This window comes from Podarcis filfolensis, assembly GCF_964270895.1.
Source record: "Podarcis filfolensis genome assembly, chromosome: 11".
NCBI lineage: Eukaryota > Metazoa > Chordata > Lepidosauria > Squamata > Lacertidae > Podarcis > Podarcis filfolensis.
In genome coordinates, this window is record NC_139613.1 from 28,652,649 (window position 1) to 28,672,630 (window position 19,982).

The 19,982-nt window shown below is 42.7% G+C and overlaps 1 protein-coding gene across 3 annotated transcripts in view; it reads right to left on the reverse strand.

Moving 5' to 3' along the window:
• Positions 1–19,955, reverse strand: part of POLK (DNA polymerase kappa) — a 34,346-nt gene extending 14,391 nt beyond the window's left edge. The window contains exons 1-6 of one of the 3 annotated variants that reach the window (XM_083577363.1): positions 19,815–19,955; positions 11,076–11,245; positions 10,195–10,314; positions 8,167–8,319; positions 6,667–6,786; positions 1,801–1,954 (exon numbers count right to left, since the gene is read on the reverse strand). In XM_083577363.1, coding sequence (XP_083433489.1) covers positions 1,801–1,954; positions 6,667–6,786; positions 8,167–8,319; positions 10,195–10,314; positions 11,076–11,210 — 682 coding nt within the window. In that variant the 5' untranslated portion in view covers positions 11,211–11,245; positions 19,815–19,955. Of the gene's footprint in view, positions 1–1,800; positions 1,955–6,654; positions 6,787–8,166; positions 8,320–10,194; positions 10,315–11,075; positions 11,246–16,835; positions 16,858–19,814 lie in introns of those variants that run through there. The other 2 variants (XM_083577361.1, XM_083577362.1) reach the window with 2 other exon arrangements.
• Between the last annotated feature and the right edge of the window lie 27 nt (positions 19,956–19,982).

The window sequence follows — 19,982 nt, forward strand, 5'->3', positions numbered from 1 at the left end:
ACATCAAACAAGACTGGTGAACAGTCATGTGTATCTTCACTCCAATTTGATTAATCATGTGTTGCTATATTCTGCTTGCCTCAGAATAAAAAGGGTCAGAAGCTATCAGAATTCTATAAGCAAAACTAATCTCATTTGCTAGTTCCCTTACACAAAAAGTAAATGTCACCTTCCTTTTCCCTCCATTTTCCAAGCGCTTGTAAATATTTTTTACAAACAGCACAAAAAATTCTCATTGTTATTACTGTACTGCCAATTACCCCAAGGCTGGAAAAACTAAGTCCTGCCCAAATAAAGGAGTACAGTATGTTTACTGCATTTAAATGAGCAACATAAAAAAATTGCATGGATTAAAACTGTGTACATTTACATAGACAATACTTCTTTAGATTAAAAAAAAAACACCCTTTCAGCATTTACTTCTTATATGGTATTAGTTACTTTCAGTTCAGGTTCACAATGGGATTCACTCTAAGCCCACATATCAAAAAGCATCATCATGCATCTGTATGGTGCTTTCTCTAGGAATACCATGCTCAAAGTGGCTCACAAAAACACTGGAATAGTTTACCTAATAACATGCTTCTCAACTGTTTTGACCAGTGTACCTGTTGTAAGAAAACTTTGTAAAGAATTGATTGAGTACATGCTCAACAGTTATAACTGAAGCTGTTGGGCAACATGATACATTGTGTACAGTTGGAGTGTCACCCTGGTAATTATTAAACACTTGGTCAATGCTCATCAGCTGCTTAGCATAAGCAAGAATGCAGTGAGGAAATAACCTATTCTGAATGAATTATGCCACCAGCTGAAATGAAATGGGGAATCTCGCGCAGAATAGCATAAAGAATTCACTTGGAATTCCAGACTGTGACATCATGATCCATAGCTTACTACTTGTCTCAACTTTGATAAGAAGTTCATAGGGCAATGTGGGGCCTGACAGCTGCAGCACTGTGAAGCGAAGCATGTGAGCAACTTGCTCCAATGAAATCTAGGACTGGACTGAAGCTTTGTATTCCTCCAGTGCCAGGTTTACCTCTCCCAGACTCTGCTCCTTCGTTGAGGAATGTAATATCTTGAAGGAGAAGACCTTTAGCCTGTAGCCTAATATTTCCCATTCTCTCAGCCAATTCCCTACAGGTTCAATGACTGTGTTGACAGGTCAAAATGGGGATTGCAAAGTCCCTAGTGTGGAGATGGATGTTTCCTAAGGAACAAAAGCTTCAAGGGTACAGACGCTGGAAATTCCAGTTCAAAGGGCTGTGACTCAAAGTATCACAGTCCAATACTCCTAGGTCTGGTCATGGTGCTGGGGCCTGTATCAGTTTCCAGCATCTCCTCCTCCTGCTGCCGCTGGTCTTATTAATCTGGCCAGGCCTTCCTCGTCTGAACTGAAGTCAGAGCCCAGGCAGCTGCTCTGGATGGGGGTTGTGACATTTGCTTCTATGCAGTGTTCACTTGGGTGCCAACACTGTTTTGAAAAAGTGATACCCTGAAAATTAGCACCATGAGACTTGTCGGCAAACTATTGCTCTTTTAACGATGGCTGCAACTCCCCACTTCTGAAAACATTAATTCCACTAAGTTTAATTACAATTGCAATATTAAAAAGGAAACTTCACTAGTGATTTCCTAAAGTGTTTCAACTAAATTGCTTCAAGATTAGCATTACATGCAAGCAGCTAATAATGACTACTAATATTTAGCTACATGATTTCCTGACTTAGCAAGTCATAATATATAAAAGCAAGGTAAAATGTTCTTTTGGTCTGGCAGTTCCAGATAATTGCTTACCATTTAGAGCAGAGTTGTATGTTTTGATGAAATGCTGCCTTTTGTCTTCAGGCCAGTTCTTTCTTTCTTCTAAGTACTCTGTTATGTTCAAGTAGGCTTCATCAAGCCCCATGGGCATAAAGTGGGAATCATATTCAGCAAGTATTTCCCTAACCTTGGTAAATATAATTTAAAAAAATGTAAAGTTGTGCTGCTATAGCAAAAAACATTTTTTAAAAAAATCATTTGAAGTACCATGCATTCAGTCAATACCAACACTGTATCATTCATTCTTTTAAAATTCCATTATGATTGATCAATACTAGAAGAATTTTAAATCATAAATAATTTATTGACTTTCCAAATTTGTACTGCATATGGTTCACAGTTAGAGCAACCTCGCTAGAAATAAATGTAAAGTTATTTACTCAGATGTGTGAATGTAATTATTTTACTGTGTGTGAACCTCTTTTTAAGATAAGATTTATACATAAGATAAAGTGACAGATACTGGTTGATCTTTGCTACTTGCAAAATCAAAACAAATTTTCTTCAAATTTAAAGGAAGAAAATGGTTTCCTCACATTTAAAGAGAGAATAGGGGTATGTTAAGTAAGCATCCATTTCTTCTCAGAGTTTATATAGGTTGACAGAAAAGAATGCTAATCTCAAATGAGAATGCTATTCAATACAACATTATTAGGAGGTGCTAATTGAGGAAATAAATTTCCTTATCTTAAGGCTAGGTCTGTTAGGAGGAATTCATCCAATGATGAGGAGGGAAGAAGTACCTTTCCCTCCTCCTTCCCACCAAACTATAAGGTAAAGGGTAGGTAAAGGACCCCTGGACGGTTAAGTCCAGTCAACGGAGACTATGAGGTGTGGTGCTCATCTCACTTCAGGTCAAGGGAGCTGGTGTTTGTCCACAGACAGCTTTCCAGGTCATGTGTTTTAAAGGGGTTTTTACGTTTTACTTTGTTGTACCACCGTGAACGGTGGTCTGTATTCATGTATTTTTATTTTGTTCTGTTTTATGTTGGTTTGGGGTTGGATAGTGAGGGGGGTGGGGATTTGTTTTGTTGGTACAATTGTTTTTGGTTTGATTTGTTTTTCTATTTTGTAAATGGAGGTTGGTTTGAGGCTTGGGATTGCTACCGTAGTGGGGCGAGGGAGGTATGGCGGTGGGGCAGATGTCATAGGCGAAGGGGATTGAGATACGGATATGCTCGTACCCCTTCCAATCTGCGCCCCATCCCGAGGGACGAAGGTAGGGTGAGCAAGGATTACTCACCTCCGTCACTGGTGTTGTGCAATGCCAGGTCTATAGGCAACAAAACCGCCACCCTGCGAGACTTCTTCACCTTGCAGGGGGTTGACCTGGCTTGTGTGACGGAGACCTGGGTGCGCGAAGGGGAAACTGTTACCTTACGAGAGATGGCGCCCCCGGGTTTCTCCGTCCTCCACCAGTCGCGGACTGTGGGCCGGGGGGGGAGGGGTGGCATTATTAATCCGGGAAGATTGTTCTTTCAGGGCTCTACCCTCGCCATCGATCCCCGGCATTGAATGTGTTGGCCTAGTGTGGGGCTCCGAGGTGAGCTTGGCTGTCTGGCTGGTGTACCGGCCACCTAGCGCACCAGCAGCCACCCTGTCAGGCCTGCTGGAGGCGGTGGCCGGCTGGGCCTTGGAGTTCCCTAACCTATTGGTATTGGGGGACTTCAACATCCATGCTGATGCCATTCCTTCCTCACAAGCTCTGGACCTGGTGTCTTCCATGGCGACACTAGTGCTCTCCCAGTTTGTTTCGGGCCCCACACATCAAGCAGGCCACACGCTGGATTTGATCTTTGGTGCCGGTATAGATGTGATCATGTCTCCTTCGATGAAGGTGCCATGGTCTGATCACTACACTCTGAAAGCCAGGATTGATTTTCCACCCCCACCCTGCTTAGGTGGCGAGCCAATTTGGGCTCGCCCTCAGAGGCTGATGGACCCTGATAGATTCCGTCAGGCCTTGCGGGACCTTGCTCCCCCTGGCGACTCATTGACTGAGCTTGTTGAGGGCTGGAATATCCAGCTCCTAGCAGCCATCGATGAGATCGCACCTAGGCGCCCTCTGCGACCCCGCAGAAACCGGGCTCCCTGGTTTACCAAGGAGCTTCGGAAAATGAAGCGGGACCTCAGACGGCTAGAGCGAGTATGGTGGGGTGCCCGTGACGGAGCCTCAAGAACACCTTATAGGGTTTTTATGAAAACCTACGAGATGGCAGTGAAGGCCGCTAAGAAGTCCTACTTCTTGGCCTCCATTGCCTCCGCTAGCTCTCGCCCGGCGCAATTATTTAGTATAATTAGGTATTTAACGTCCCTTGAAGGACAGCCAAATTTAAATAACAATTTGACACACAGCTGTGAGGCATTTGCGAGCTTTTTTGCGGAGAAGGTCCTGTTGCTCCGCCATGACCTCCCTGCCAATTTGGATACAATAAAGGAACTGGAGGCCCCTCGACTGTCCTCGGGTCCAGTATTGGACCACTTTGACTGGATATCCCCAGCCGATGTGGACAGACTCCTCTGAGCTGGAAAGCCCACCACCTGTCCTCTTGACCTGTGCCCGTCTTGGCTGATTAGAGCGTGTCCAGACGAGGTGCGGGCCCCCCTGGGTGATATCATCAATTTGTCCCTTGGCACCGGGATATTCCCAGGGGAACTGAAGGAGGCAGTGGTGCGTCCGCTCTTAAAGAAAACATCATTAGATCCCTTAGATCTATCCAATTACCGCCCGGTTTCGAATCTTCCATTCCTGGGTAAGGTGATTGAGAGAGCGGTTGCTGAACAGCTTGGTAGGTTTCTGGATGAAACATCAGCTCTCGATCCATTCCAGTCCGGCTTCCGCGCTGGTCATGGGACCGAGACGGCTCTGGTCGCCCTAACAGATGATCTCCGCAGGCAGCTGGATCGAGGCGGGTCGGGGCTGCTGATTCTTCTAGACCTGTCTGCAGCCTTCGACATGGTCGATCACGAACTCCTGGACCACCGCCTTGCCGACGTGGGGATCCAGGGCACAGTCCTTCAATGGCTGCGCTCGTTTCTCTCTGGTCGGGGACAGAGGGTGGCGCTTGGGGGGGAATTGTCATCGCGCCACTCCTTGGTGTGTGGAGTGCCTCAGGGTGCGATTCTCTCCCCGATGCTTTTTAACATCTTTATGCGCCCCCTCACCCAGCTTGTCCGGAGTTTTGGGCTGGGTTGCCATCAGTATGCTGATGACACCCAACTCTATCTGTTGATGGATGGCCATCCTGACTCGGCCCCAGACACACTGACCAGATGTCTGGAAGCTGTGGCTGGATGGTTACGTGGGAGCCGGTTGAAGTTAAATCCTTCGAAGACAGAGGTCCTCTGGCTGGGACGGAGCGATATGGGATTGAGGGGGCAACTCCCATCTCTTGCGGGGGTGCAATTAGTGCCAGCATCGTCCGTTAAGAGTTTGGGTGTAATCTTCGATACCTCCCTCTCTATGGAGGCGCAGATTACAGCTATAACAAAGGCGGCATTTTTTCATCTCCGCCAAGCTAAGCAGTTGGCTCCTTATCTCTCTCGCCCTGACCTAGCCACTGTGATCCACACGACGGTCACCTCCAGACTGGATTATTGTAACTCGCTCTACGTGGGGCTGCCCTTGAGACTGACCCAGAAACTCCAGCGGGTGCAGAATGCCGCAGCAAGACTCCTTATGGGGTCTTCGCTGCGAGATCATATTTATCCGGTACTATACCAGCTGCACTGGCTCCCAGTGGAGTACAGGATCAGGTTTAAGGTGCTGGTTTTAACCTTTAAAGCCCTATACGGCCTAGGACCCTCGTACCTACGGGACCGCCTCTCCTGGTATGTCCCACAGAGAAATTTACGGTCTGCAAATAAAAACATCCTGAAGATCCCAGGCCACAGAGAGGTTAGGCTGGCCTCAACTAGAGCCAGGGCTTTCTCGGCTGCGGCTCCAATCTGGTGGAACGCTCTGTCACAAGAGATTAGGGCCCTGCGGGACCTGACATCTTTCCGCAGGGCCTGCAAGACAGAGCTGTTCCACCAGGCCTTTGGTCAGGGCGCAGCCTGACCCCCTCCTCTGGCAATCTGCACAGAATTTTGCTTAATGGTTGCCATCAATTTGATTTTAATTTGATCTTAATTAATTTTATAATGAATGTTTTTAGAATGTTGGATTATTTTGATTGTTGTTAGCCTCCCTGAGCCCAGCTTCGGCTGGGGAGGGCGGGATATAAATAAAATTTATTTATTATTATTATTATTATTATTATTATTATTATTATTATTATTATGTGGCCAGCATGACAAAACTGCTTCTGGTGCAATGGGACACAATGATGAGTGTCAAAGAGCACAGAAACGTCATTTATCGTCCTGCCGCAGCAGTACCTATTTATCTACTTGCACTGGTATGCTTTCAAACTGCTAGAATGGTAGAAGCTGGGACGGAGCAACGGGAGCTCACCACCATCATGTGGATTTGAATCTCCAACCTTCCGACTGGCAAGCCCAAGAGGCTTAGTGGTTTAGACCACAGCGCCACCTGCATGTGCCCCACCAAACTATTATGTTTATCAAACTATAACGGCATTTTTAACACTTTGCTTTTCCAGAACAAATTAATTTAATTTAATTAATTAAAACATGAAGCTTAACAATCACCATTTGCAGTTCAAGGAACACGTGTAACAAAATAAAATCAGCAAGGCTGATATCATAACTATGTCTACTCAGAAGCAAGTCCCACTGAATTGAATGGGACTTACTCCTGGGTAAGTGGGGTTAGGATTGCACTCTAAATCTATGTGCATTCTGCTGTGGAAAGAAATTACGTACCTCTTTGCTTACTTCTTCATATTTCTTAAAGTTTAATGGCACTATAGTAAGATGTGGGCAGAGTTTCTTGGCAATAAACCCAGGCATGGCTGCACGTACCCCAAATCTTCTGGCATGATAATTTGAAGTGGACTTAAAAAGACAAGACATACTTTAAAATCATGCACTGAAGCCATTTTAAATGGCTTGTACATTGCGGTCAGAATACAGTAACTCATTAGGTATGCCGGGTGGAATCTACACATATATTTAAAAAACGCTGTGAAAATGCTTTTTAAAAAAACTTTTTGAAAAATTCATTGATTTTTGCATAGCTCACTTTCGCCATCTAGTGTCACATTAATATACTGCACTTTACCACACATTTAAAATGTCTTATTTGCAGCTGTATAGCTGAGTCCCTGGGCAAATGTAGAATCACCAAAATCAGGGCAAAAGAAAAAAGATGGCCAGTTGCAGCTGACCTGGAGATCTAACTAAGCATTTTTAGAAATATTCTGTTAGTATCTTAGGATCTGGCCTAAGTAAGTTCAACTCCATAAATGCAACAGTTCCAACCAGTAGTTCAATATAAGCTCAAAGGGGGCGAGTGTACCTACATATACCAATATATTGAGCCAGTATGGGAAACCTCATTCCTGAGTGCCAAATGTGGTCCTCCATGCCGCTCTGTTTGGCTCTCAAACTACTCCCCAGGCCACACTCCTCACAGAATCTATTTTGCACCTTTACTATTTTGGCCTGGATGAAATGTGCCCTTGAACGTGCCCCTTGCTTGTTCAGCTGGAGGACTAACAGGGGCATGTGGCTTTGTATAGAAACAAGCCCACCATCTAAAGGTAAAAGTGACATTTGTTGCTCTGCCCACTTTTGCCACTGGCCCCACCCACAAATGTCTTGTGGCCTTTGGAAGGTTACCCAGAAAGATTTGTAGTACTTAGGCTGAAAAAGGGTTCCCCTGATGCAGTTAGACTGTTTGACTATGGCTGTATACACACTCTTGTTTATTATGCATTCAGTGTACTTCCACCACCGATTTGGTAAGTGGTATACACATGACATCTGCCAAAATCCACACCTATCCTGTATCTGTCTTTTCGTTCCTTAGGAAACACTGTGTTTTGATGTGGTTTTTTCCCCCAAACCAGCAGCAGTCCAAATTGAGAAAAAGAGTGACTTACCTAGCTATGTTTTAAGCCAGTATTATGTACATTGATCCCCACCCACCATGAATCTCACTGGGTGTCCTTAGGCCAGTCACTATCTCTTGCCTAACTTACTCTACTGGGTTTTCATGAAAATAAATGATGGTGAGAGAACCATGCATGCTGCCTTAAACTTGCTGAGGGAAAATGTGAGATTAAAATGTAATAAACAAACAAACATAGTTTTCTGAACTAACTGTTCAGCTTGAATATCTCTTTACCACAAGTTTAGAAACAAGCTACTTGGAAAAATCGGGCGGGGGGGGGGAGAGAATTGTAGCAAATGTTACCGTATATTCCACCTTACCAGCATACTCATTGACCCCACTGCTATGGGCTTGTCCCTCAATTCAGGATTGTCTCTCAGTTCAACAGCTGCATAAAAGGCATCCATGTCAATGTGTACAATGGTACAGCTAAGATCACGGCTCTGATCTAACTTCAATGCAAGCTTATCCATCTGAACATAAGTAAATATATACAATTAGATAGAATTAGACAAATTTTCTTGTGGCATACAATGATTCTTATCAATATAACACTCTAAAGGAAAGTAATATAATATACAGAGACAAATGGAAAAGATATTTTGGTAATCTTGCTGTGCGGGAAAACAGTATCTGATTTGGCCAAGACTATAAGAATAGCTTTGGCACTTTAGACATTAACTATTTTAGGACTGCTTTACAGCTTTACACACAAAGATAAACAATGTAAAGACATAATGGGCCTTGATTCATGACCTCCCCATGCCATTACAAATCATTCAGTTTGCAATGATGTGGAATAAATGACATTACAGCTTCTAATCAATGTCCCAAGTCACTGAGGTTTGTCTTACGAAGCAACCACCACGTGACTTCTATGCTGCTTTTAGTTTTTTTATCGTGACATGGGAAAATGGTGCACATGCATATGGTAATTATGGTACCAATCTTGCACTCTGTGTATGGGGAAAAGAAGGGCTCAGAGTAACTCATATGAAGCTCTAATATAAACCTAGTATGGCTATTTTATTTTATTTAAGCAATTTATGTAACGCTTAGCTACAATAGTCTCTAAGCAGTGTACAAGAAATACAGTATTGAACGTGGGGGGGGGGGAGGGATGGTTAAAGCTTCATCTAAAATGCCTGCAGAAACAAAGAAGGCTGCAGTAGGTGGCAGAACTTCAACAGGAAGAGGACCTGTCTGACCTGAACAGGAAGGGAGGTCCACAACCTTGGGCCCACAATACTACATGGATGGCACTCTGTGAATATAAGCCATGCATCTGAATTAGGCCTTGGCGGTGTATTGATACATCATCCAGGACCAGTATGAGGGGCAGACCATGATGGCAGCTTCACCTGGCGGTATATTGTGGGTGAAACCGACGCCGCTTCTGAGTCCCTCTGCTACCAGTGCCGCTTTCAACATTGGGCCACTGGTAGCAGAAGGACTCAGAAGCAGTGGTGGTTTCACCCATGATCTTTAAACAGCTCCCACCCACCCAGCTGAGTCAGCCCCAATGCCTCAAGCGCAAGCTGGAGAGGTATGGGGCTCGCTCAGCTGGGGGGTGGGAGCCTTCCTGCCCCCCAGAAGAACCTTACAAAGAAGCCCCAAGGTCCCGCGGGTGAGGAGCAAGGACCTTGGGGCTTGCTCAGCTGAGGGGAGGGGAACCCTCCTTTTCCTATCATGGACTTTGGGTGATTGGAAAATTTATACATAAATCTACTTGTTGATAATATATAACATATTTAAAAGCCAACAATATGAATTTGAGCATAAGATCTTGAATATAATCACAGATACGTAATAGCTTTTGAAGTAAGGAGGAACAATAATATAAATTTCTCCCACAGTTTTTCTATTCTGTTTTCCTTTTGAATTACCAAATCATTATATTAAATCCAATTCCAAAGTGCTCCCAGCACTGCATAATAAATAAAATTAAAGAACCTAAATTTTTCTTTTTCTGTATCTAAACCACTGGTATTTACAGATTTTTTCCCCCTCAGTCATAATGGTCAAGATTGCTGGGAAGGTATGCACTGACCTCACTCCTCACTCCCACCACGACAAGAATAGAAATTCAACAATAGTTTCTGAGAGCATTAAAGCTGAAGGTTAGCAGACTTGAAAGACGAGTTGAGGCACTTCAGAAGTATGCACACTGAGTTTGGTCAAGAGATTGCTTCACATATCATTCAGGTTTATCAAACAAGCTTTTATTTATTTAAGTGGTAATGCTTTGTCAAAAGTAATCTTAACTTCATGTTTATATAAGAGGCTAATACCATGGGTTGCCTAAAAATACTTTCCTCTCCTAAATGAATCAAGTTTATACATATTACCTTTATCTGTGCTTTCATAAGCTGTTGGTCGGTTACTTTACTTTTTAATTTCAGGATTTTTTCAATTCGCTCATTAACTTGTTGATCTTTCTTCAGCTCATTTTCATAAAATTTAGAACCCTGCAAAATAGATTTAAATTGTTTAATATCCATCATTAGCCTTATCTAGTCTAGTGCAGTTTGATATAATTCTTACATAATTATTTTTAAGTTATGGAGAACATTAAAAACACATTTTAAAAATTAAGTCAGCCCCAGTATTTGTTACACCAGCTTTCAGGATGCCAGACATCACAGCAGTTAGCAGCAAATGAAGGTGGAAGTGGAGTCACTCAATAAAAATTATATGAAGATACTCAGAGCACCAGCAAAAGACGCTGCCTGAATATTAATTTGCACACACATTTTGTTTGTGTGATGATGCGTTATTTTTGATAAGCCACTGAGCAACATGGTAAAATGTTATAAATATTGCACTAGGCTAGCATAATGTTACCTAACACAACATCTCATAGGCATTGCAACATTAAATCTGTGTTGCATGCACAATATTCAAAATTTGCACAGAAGACAGCAATTTTAAAAAGCAATCAATTATTTGGCATGTCACACTGATTAGAAATAATAATTCAGCTTCATTTTAATTTACAGCGTGCCTAAAATTTGATAAGCACTGCACAGAGATTAAAGATGAGTCAGTACTTGCATGCAGACATATTCTCTTAACACAGATACACATCCCCCAAAAAATGGATGTGGAGGATACCTTGCCTTCTTCGCTAAACAATAAAGCATGCTAGTAAAAACCCTACAGTTTTTATTGAATTGTAATCAATACCTGTGAATAGCTAAAGCATTTGTGAGAGTTTATACAAACAAACCTTGGAAGCTTCCATTATGATTTTGTTGATCTTCTCCTTATCCAGCCCCTGCATTCCAGCTTTGTTATCATTGAGGCCCAATCTAAGCAGAAGGCCCTCTCTGGAAGAATCATTGCCTTTATCTGCATTTTCCATTGCACAACCAAGTGAACAGATTCTCAGTTCTTGCCCTGAAAAAACAAACTGCATAATTTTGCTAGATGTACTATAGTGGTACCTCAGGTTACATACACTTCAGGTTACATACGCTTCAGGTTACATACGCTTCAGGTTACAGACTCCGCTAACCCAGAAATACTACCTTGGGTTAAGAACTTTGCTTCAGGATGAGAACAGAAAACGTGCAGCGGCGGCACAGTGGCAGCAGGAGTGGTGCTTCAGATTAAGAACAGTTTCAGGTTAAGAACGGACCTCCGGAACGAATTAAGTACTTAACCCGAGGTACCACTGTACTGACATTATCACATCATAATGCTACAGTACAAGAGAGGGGAACCTTTTTATGTGGCCCGTGGATGCCCTCCCTGTTGGTTGTGGCAACTCCTCTGCTTCTGTGGCAGTCTCAGCAGAGCTATCAGTGCTCTGAAGTCTGGCCCTTTCTTCCCTACTATTCAGCTGTGGTGAGCAGTTATTAACATCAGGAGACAACAGCCTCGCTACAAAGAATTGTGGGTGTGAAATAGTGACTGCTGCTGCTCTATGGATGCTCAAAAGTGTATTCAGTGCTGTAATGATTCGGTTCTACAGCACACATTAGGAGCTGGATTCCCACTCACTCCATTTGCCAGCCCCCTGCTATTCCCCTTGAGTTTCCCCTTCCCACCCCATGCAACTACCAGGCTTGCTTTTCAACTTCCCAATCCCATATCTGAAGCCACTTATCTTCTATTCTGCAGCCCTGCTTTCCACCCCATTTCACCTTCAGCCCCCATCTTCATGCTTCCCCACTCCTTTTGTGCAATCCCCTGCACACAAACCACCCCGTGGTAACCTCCCACAACATCCTCCTGTCACACAATGCAACTACTAAGCACCCTTTTCACCTTCTACCCAATTATGAATCAGAAGAAGCGCGTCTCGTATCTCAGGGTGCTGCCAAGATTTCCCTTTACAGTATATAATGTAAATAACTGTACTTCATATTATTATAGATTTATTTTACTTTTTGAATGGATTGTACACACCTTTAGAACCATAGCCCAAATGATAAAAAAAAAAAAATAGGAAAAATAAGTCAACTGCATTGGAAGATTTTCAGTACATGAATTTCGATCTGCTAAATTTCTATGGTAACAACACAGAGCACAGGCATATTTTCTATACTACCAAAGTTGGTAAAGTTCAGTTACGATTACGTTATTTAAGAATGTTTATACTAAATGTCTATCCTTTCAAATTCTTCATTCTACTGAATTCAAATTCTTTGACTTTTCTTCAAGTGGAGTACTAATCTTTATTTTATAAAGAGGTATCCTTAAAGCAGATTTTAGCTAACTATTAAAGTGAAACTCAATTCAGCAAAAGGCATTCACCAAAGCTTAAGGATCATCAAACCACCTCCACCCATATCTGGGCTCCTAAATACAAGAATCCTAGAGAGGCACTGTTTGTATCCACTCATAAAATCCTTTGGAACAATCAGGAGCATTCTTTCCACTCAACAGAGCTTTTGCAATTTTTAAGAGCCCTGGTGGAACACAAGATTCTTGTCAGTTTCAAGAATAGTAATAATGTCAAGGAGAAAGTGTGATTAGCTTGCATGTGCTCAGGAGCTTAGGATGTTTGGTTTGCCTTAGGCTCTTTCAGATGAATGGCTAAAACTACAGCATTGTTATAGCCTTCATTTAGCAATGAGAGCAAGCGTAAGCATCTTAAGCACAGCTTGTAATGCACAATATATTATAGTGTACAACTGAATATTTTTAATCATAGACTAGTAAAACTGAAATTCTAGGCATAATTTCCTTCAAATGGTTGTAGTTCAGAGTGATCTTTTGATAACATTAATCTAGGCTAGCATTTTTCAATTATGACAGGTTATTCAGATTATTTTGGTTCCATCAGAGCTGACAAGAACTTGAATACAAATCCTTTAGGCTTCCCCCGCAACCACACAAAAAGCAGGCTAACGTACCATTTGGCATATACAAATGTGGATGGAGAAAATCTTAGCTTGAAGCTATAGGGAAAGCAAGGCTTAAAATGCTTTAGAAATAAGATTATGTTGAAGCATCAACAAATAGGGCAACTGTAATTTATGAGACAAAGAAACATGCCGAAATGTAATATAGGTTTTTCACTTGTTTTCTAAATGGTAGTAACATCCACAGACAATGGCCTGTATACCTCCTCTTCCCCTTAAGCTATAAAAGTATCCAAAGTATCTACATAGTTTGAATTTGTGAAGTCGTGGAACTGAAAGCCCTTTGCCACTGAGCTACTGCAGCCCAGCCAGTAGCTTTGTGCCACAGAAGTTAATGGAGTTTATTTTACACCAATCAATTTAATGGGGACTATTCATTCTTACTGTAAAAACAAAATACTGTAGACCTGATGTGAGGCACATTGGAAAGGAAAGAAACTGAAAGAGGGAGGAATGTAAGAGATACACTACCCCTTTCCCAGCAGCCCCTCCAATATACTTGCTCTTCCTGGTTGTCATAATTTCAGACTACTCAGTACCATGTATAGGATGTGGAGGGAACAGAGAAAGCCCTGTAAGTGCACACCTTCAAGATAAGCAATTATGTAATTTGCTCAGTTAATTGTCAAGGGTAAAATTGTAAATCCAACCTGTAATTAGCTATATACCCAGGACAGTGTTGCAAATTACTATTACTGTGGGAAACACACCTTTGTTTTCAGCAGCAAAGATGCCAAATGCTTGGACTAGATGGCCCCTGTAGTCTCTTTCCAACTCAACAATTCTATTATTTCCATCTACATTTGCCTATAAATGGTCATGTATGTATTTCTGGAAATCTGGCAATCAAAATCAAACTCTGCAAGGCTTTTTATTTATCTATCTATCTAATTTATCTTATTTATTTATTTATAGAGATTACCGTATTTTTTGCTCTATAGGACTCACTTTTTCCCTCCTAAAAATTAAGGGGAAATGTGTGTGCGTCTTATGGAGCGAATGCAGGCTGCGTAGCTATCCCAGAAGCCAGAACAGCAAGAGGGATTGCTGCTTTCACTGCACAGCGATCCCTCTTGCTGTTCTGGCTTCTGAGATTCAGAATATTTTTTTCTTGTTTTCCTCCTTCAAAAAGTAGGTGCGTCTTGTGGTCTGGTGCGTCTTATACAGCGAAAAATACGGTAATTTGCCTAGATCAGAAACTGTTGGGTATCAGGCCTAGGCTACCACCTATACACGGAAAGCTTCTACAGTTAGAAGCAGAGGGTGAACAGTAATCCTCCCACAACTACAAATCTCTTGCTCATCACCCATTACAGTTATCAAGCTGGATGTGTGTGGTACCTTGGTTTACAAACTTAATCCGTTCTGGAAGTCCGTTCTTAAACCAAAGCGTTCTTAAACCAAGGCATGCTTTCCCACAGCAGCAGGGGACTCAATTTACAAATGGAACACACTCAACATGTTCTGCTTCCAAGGCAAAGTTCACAACCCAAAACACCTACTTCCAGTTTTGTAGCGTTCTTAATCCAAGTTGTTCATAAACTAAACTGTTCTTAAACCAAGGTACCACTGTACTGCTAAAGGGAAATTATCCCCACAGCTCTTCATCTGTAAGCAGCCAAGGTAAAAGTAAAGGGACCCCTGACCGTTAGGTCCAGTCGCGGACGACTCTGGTGTTGCGGCGCTCATCTCGCTTTATTGGCCGAGGGAGCCGGCATACAGCTTCCGGGTCATGTGGGCAGCATGACTAAGCTGCTTCTGGCAAACCAGAGCAGCGCACGGAAATGCCGTTTACCTTCCTGCCAGAGCGGTACTTATTTATCTACTTGCACTTTGACGTGCTTTCGAACTGCTAGGTGGGCAGGAGCAGGGACTGAGCAACAGGAGCTCACCCCGTCGCGGGGATTCGAACCGCCAACCTTCTGATCAGCAAACCCTAGGCTCTGTGGTTTAGATCACGGTGCCACCTGCGTCCCATAAGCAGCCAAAGGTTTGTTTAAAAATAAATAGCAAATTAATTTACATTGGGAATTCAAGTGTCAGGTTACATACTGCAACAGGAAACATATTCCCTAAAAGATGCTTTTCCAAACTCTCCAAAGTAGAAATTTAGCAACATTTCTAGGCAGAATGTTATTCTTGGTTTGTTGGCTTTGCACTGGAAATTATCCTAAGATTTCTAACAAGGCAAAGGGCAGCAAAAGGGAGAACAATTGTTCTTCACTTCCTTATGACAACCTTTCTAAAATACCTTGTCATTAATACTATTTTCACAAGGCAGACAATTCTTCCTTTCCTATTTCTTATAGCCAATTTCTCACATTCTTATCTATTTCTACTCTCCTCTGAACTGTCGCCAGTTTGTCTGCATCCTCCTTAGGTGTGGCTATCAACACAAGACAAAATTGTTCCAGCAAAAGCATGATCAAAGCCAAGCAGAAGACGGTTACTCCCTAAGTGGTGGATGCTGTGTTTCTATTAATGCAACTCAAAACAGTATTTTATGTCTAAAACAATAGATCAGGCTATTAGTTTGCTATGATTTTTTTTTACTGTCATTTAAAAATAGGCTTGATATAATATCAAATCTTCATCTACCCTAGATCAAGCTTAATAAATAATTCCCAAAATTCCTACTTTCTGCAACAAGATCCCTGCCACCAGATCTTCCTGTTTCTTTGAGTAATACTGTTTCCTCTTCTACAAAGACTTGTTCTAATGCAATCTTGCAAAGAAGCCCACAAAAGGTGTTAACCTACAAACATATTTACCAGCCCTCTTATCCACAGGATAGTTAAAAATAAAATAAAAAGAACTTCTATCAGAGAGCTCTTGCACCAGCCTATTTAGTTCTTGTGCTAGATGTGCATAAAGGGGCTTTCCTGATCCATGGCTAGTATGGAGACCAAATAAATATATCACGATTCTAGCAGGTCACTCACTCATCTGCATGGAATTCCTGAAGCAGATTCTTGGCAAGGCTATTCATTATCTTTAATACCAGAGGTAGTTTGTCTCTGAATACCAGTTGTTGGGGACCATAAATAGGGGAGAACTGTAACAGTTATCTGCAGTAGTGGGCTTCCTACAGGCATCTGGCTGGCCACTGTGAGAACAAAATGCTGGGCTAGATAGGCTATTGATTTGACACAGCAGCTACCAGGCTGAGTTGTTGGAAACAATATATTCTAAATGATTGGGATTTTTAAAGCAAAATACTTTATCCATCAAAATTCAAAATATTTTAACAATTCATATTCAGTGACACTGAAAATACTCCAATTAAATTTTGATGCAAAAGGTTGGTATTGTGAAAAGAGACATGAAGTTTTAATCTTGCATAATCTTAAATGCATGCTTAACTAAACTGTGTACTGCTAACCCAGCATCACCGATCTAAATGGTACTCCTGCTGTTGACTTTTTTTTTTTTTTGCCCTCCTAGCCTACAACTACTTGCAGTGATGTTACATGATGAATGTTGGAGAAATTAGGGGACAGAACCCCAACAGCTCCTAAAATTGTAATCTAGTACATCAAGCGTGTCTGCTCCCCGACCCCTCTGGCTAACTCCCTGAACAGCAGTAATGAACACTTAAAATAACAAAGCAATCCTACCATATCTACACAGAAGTAAATTATACTGAATTCAGTGACTTACTCCCAGGTAAGCAGAGTTTGGAATCTAGCCTAATTTACATAAGGAATGCAGATTCTGAAGAAGTGTGTCATAATAGGAAGAAATCAGGAGAAGCAAAGTGGTAGAATGTTGCAAGGGGGCAGGAAAAATGGAAGATGGTTACAGATGGAGCAAAAGTATCAAAGAGAGCTACTGTCGAATATCCTGTGAAGGGGCCATCACACATTATTTGATTTAATTGTTTGCAGACTCTTTTTCTGTGCAAGTCAATGAGATGTTTATATTTGCTCCTTTGACATGTACCTTGAAAATGTAAGAACTGCATTCCTGGCTGATATCAAAGCCTACATGTTGCCCAATAATTCAACCTTCAGTTGTAGCCAGCCAGATCATCATGACCATGCCTGTTTGCTAAAAAAACCACTGGCTGAGTACATCTGTGCCCACATAAAAGTATCAGTTTGAAAATGGGACTCCCAAGTAGGTGTCTATGGGCATGATGGAACTCCTGCCCTTCCCTTCTTAAAAAAACCAATTTATTTATTTATTTATTTCAACAACTTACATACCGTTTAACACCAAGTTTCAAAGTGGTGTACCATTAGATTACAAAAACAAAAAATGAAGTTTTTAGGAGGTGTTATTTGTTTGGCAGGGGGTGGCCTACTTTTTTGTCTGTTTTATTTGAGTTGTGCATAATAAATTTGCCTCTTGTTCGACAGGAGTCGGTGGGTCTCAGCATAAAAAAAATATATTGTGAAATGGGTATTTTGTGATGGCCACAATTTTTTAGATTTCTAAATGTGCTCTCGAGTCTCAAAAGTTGGGGACCTGTTGTAGAACCAAGTTGGCAACTACAAACCCATGAACTGCATACAGATCCCCAAATCAATTATATTTGCTCCCTGGCATATTTTAAATGCAAGGTATGGAGTGTTTGCTCAGATTCTGTAAAGTGGTCTCTTTGTGGGAGGTTTTACTGTACAGTGGTACCTCGTGAAGCAGTGGCACAATGGCAGCAGGAGGTCCCATTAGCTAAAGTGGCGCTTCAGGTTAAGAACAGTTTCAGGTTAAGAACGGACCTCCGGAACGAATTAAGTTTTTAATCTGAGGTACCACTGTATTGGTTTAGAGCCTGTTATTAACCCAAGGTACCACTGTATATGGAATGCCTGAACTACTGCTATACTTAGGTACATATGTTCTGCTGCTATATCCTTAACTAGTGAACCTTGGGGCTACCACAGAGCCTACCACAGTGGCATCAGAGTCACAAAACAACCTCTGCAAAGATGCCTCTCCAGTCCCTTTTTTACAGCCTTTTTGGCAACAGGGGAAGATTTTCTGAGGTTTTTAAGCAGTTTCTTAACACCAGACTGCAAACTATTTTATGCTTTTTCTAGGTAGTTATTTTGTTTTTTAAATGTATGTATTAAATTTCCAGATATACATTTTCCATCATTAAATACACAACAGTACATCCAATGACTTCCCTTCTTCTTCTTCCATGGTTCCTTGTACAGTGGTACCTCTGGTTACAAACTTAACGGAGGTCCGTTCTTAAACTGAAACTGCTCTTATCCTGAGGCGTGCTTTCGCTAATGGAGCCTCCCGCTGCACGTGCACCTCCGGCACGTGATTTCCATTTGCAGCCTGGGGCAAAGTTCGCAACCAGGAGCAGCTACTTCCGGGTTAGTGGCACTCGTAACCTGAAGCGTTTGTAACCAGAGGTACCACTATATGTCCAAAAGTAACTGCATAGTCTATTTCCTCCATCTAGTTCCCTCCTTCAGTGGTGGTGGAAGCCTCTCGGGCACCTGGGGCAGAGCGCCCAGGGGCAGGGCGAACCGCCCATAGGGGCGGAGGGTGCAGCGCCCATAGGGACGGGGGGGCACGCCACTCTTAAAGAGGGACAGGACGGGGCATGCCACAGGGCCTCAGCCACCCTACAGCTGGGGGGGAGGCAGTGGGTGGACAGCGTGGAGCCTATGGGTGCCGGAGATGTGTGGCTCTAGTGCGCTGCAGGCCCCATAGTGAGTGCCGCCTGCCATTTTGTCACCCCCCTCAGTAGGAACACCCAGGGCAGATCACACCTACCGCACCCCCCTTGCTACACCCCTGCCCTCCTTTCCTTTATATCTTAAACTACATTATACTGTTGAATGTAGATTTAAGATATAATGGAAAACGGGAAACTAGCTGGATTATATCAAATATGCAAGTAGTTATTTTGGGGCAGGGGGTTGCTGCCTTTTATTGTTGATTACTAAGCTTTAATTATTACTGCATACGGTCTTGTGATTCTAGTATGTTTGCTGTCAGCCACCCCAAGCGTGTTTATCGATAGGTGGCTATAATAAGTCTAATAAACAACTTCGTGTCATTGGCTACCTGTGAAGAGGGCAGTGTATACTGCAAGATGCATTTTAGTTCCTTAAGGCTGGATGATTTTGCATGCTCCCCCCAAAATGAGAAATTGCTTTTCCCTGCTCTAGCCTAGTCCAAAACCAAGCACATTTCTCATCCCACCACAATTAGCAGCACCACAAAATGCCATGGTAAAATAAATAAAAATCTGAAATCGGCTTCTGTCACTTGGGAACGAACCATGGCAACAGAGGCGTCGCTGCCTGTCTCTTACGGAACGAGCCTGCTGTGCATGTTTCCTCAGAAGTAACTATTGCAAAGGACTGCAGTTTCCCCTTCCTTCGGTTTAAGCGTTGGTTATGCACACACTACATATGCACGGCTGCCCGGAGCCACTAAAAACCCTCTATATGTTTTTATCTGCCTATATGTGACTACACAGGCAGCTGCCCCATTGCTGAGAAGGAACTCCTTCGCTTCCCTTTCCATAGCTGTTCCTAAACGAGGTGGGGAGAGAAAAGTTCCCTTTCAGGGGAGGCGAGAAGAGCAATATAGCAGGCGGAGGGAAAGAAAAGCTCAGGTAGACACACCTCAGTCTCTCACCAGCCCCCGCTTCCGCAACAATTAAGCCGCGCCAAGATGGCGACCACCCGAGGCTTTAGAAAAGAGAACGGACGACGGCCGGCGTCTTGAGAATCCCGCGCCCAAGAACTACAGCACCCAAGAAGCCCCGAGGAACGCGGCGACTCGCTGGTTCC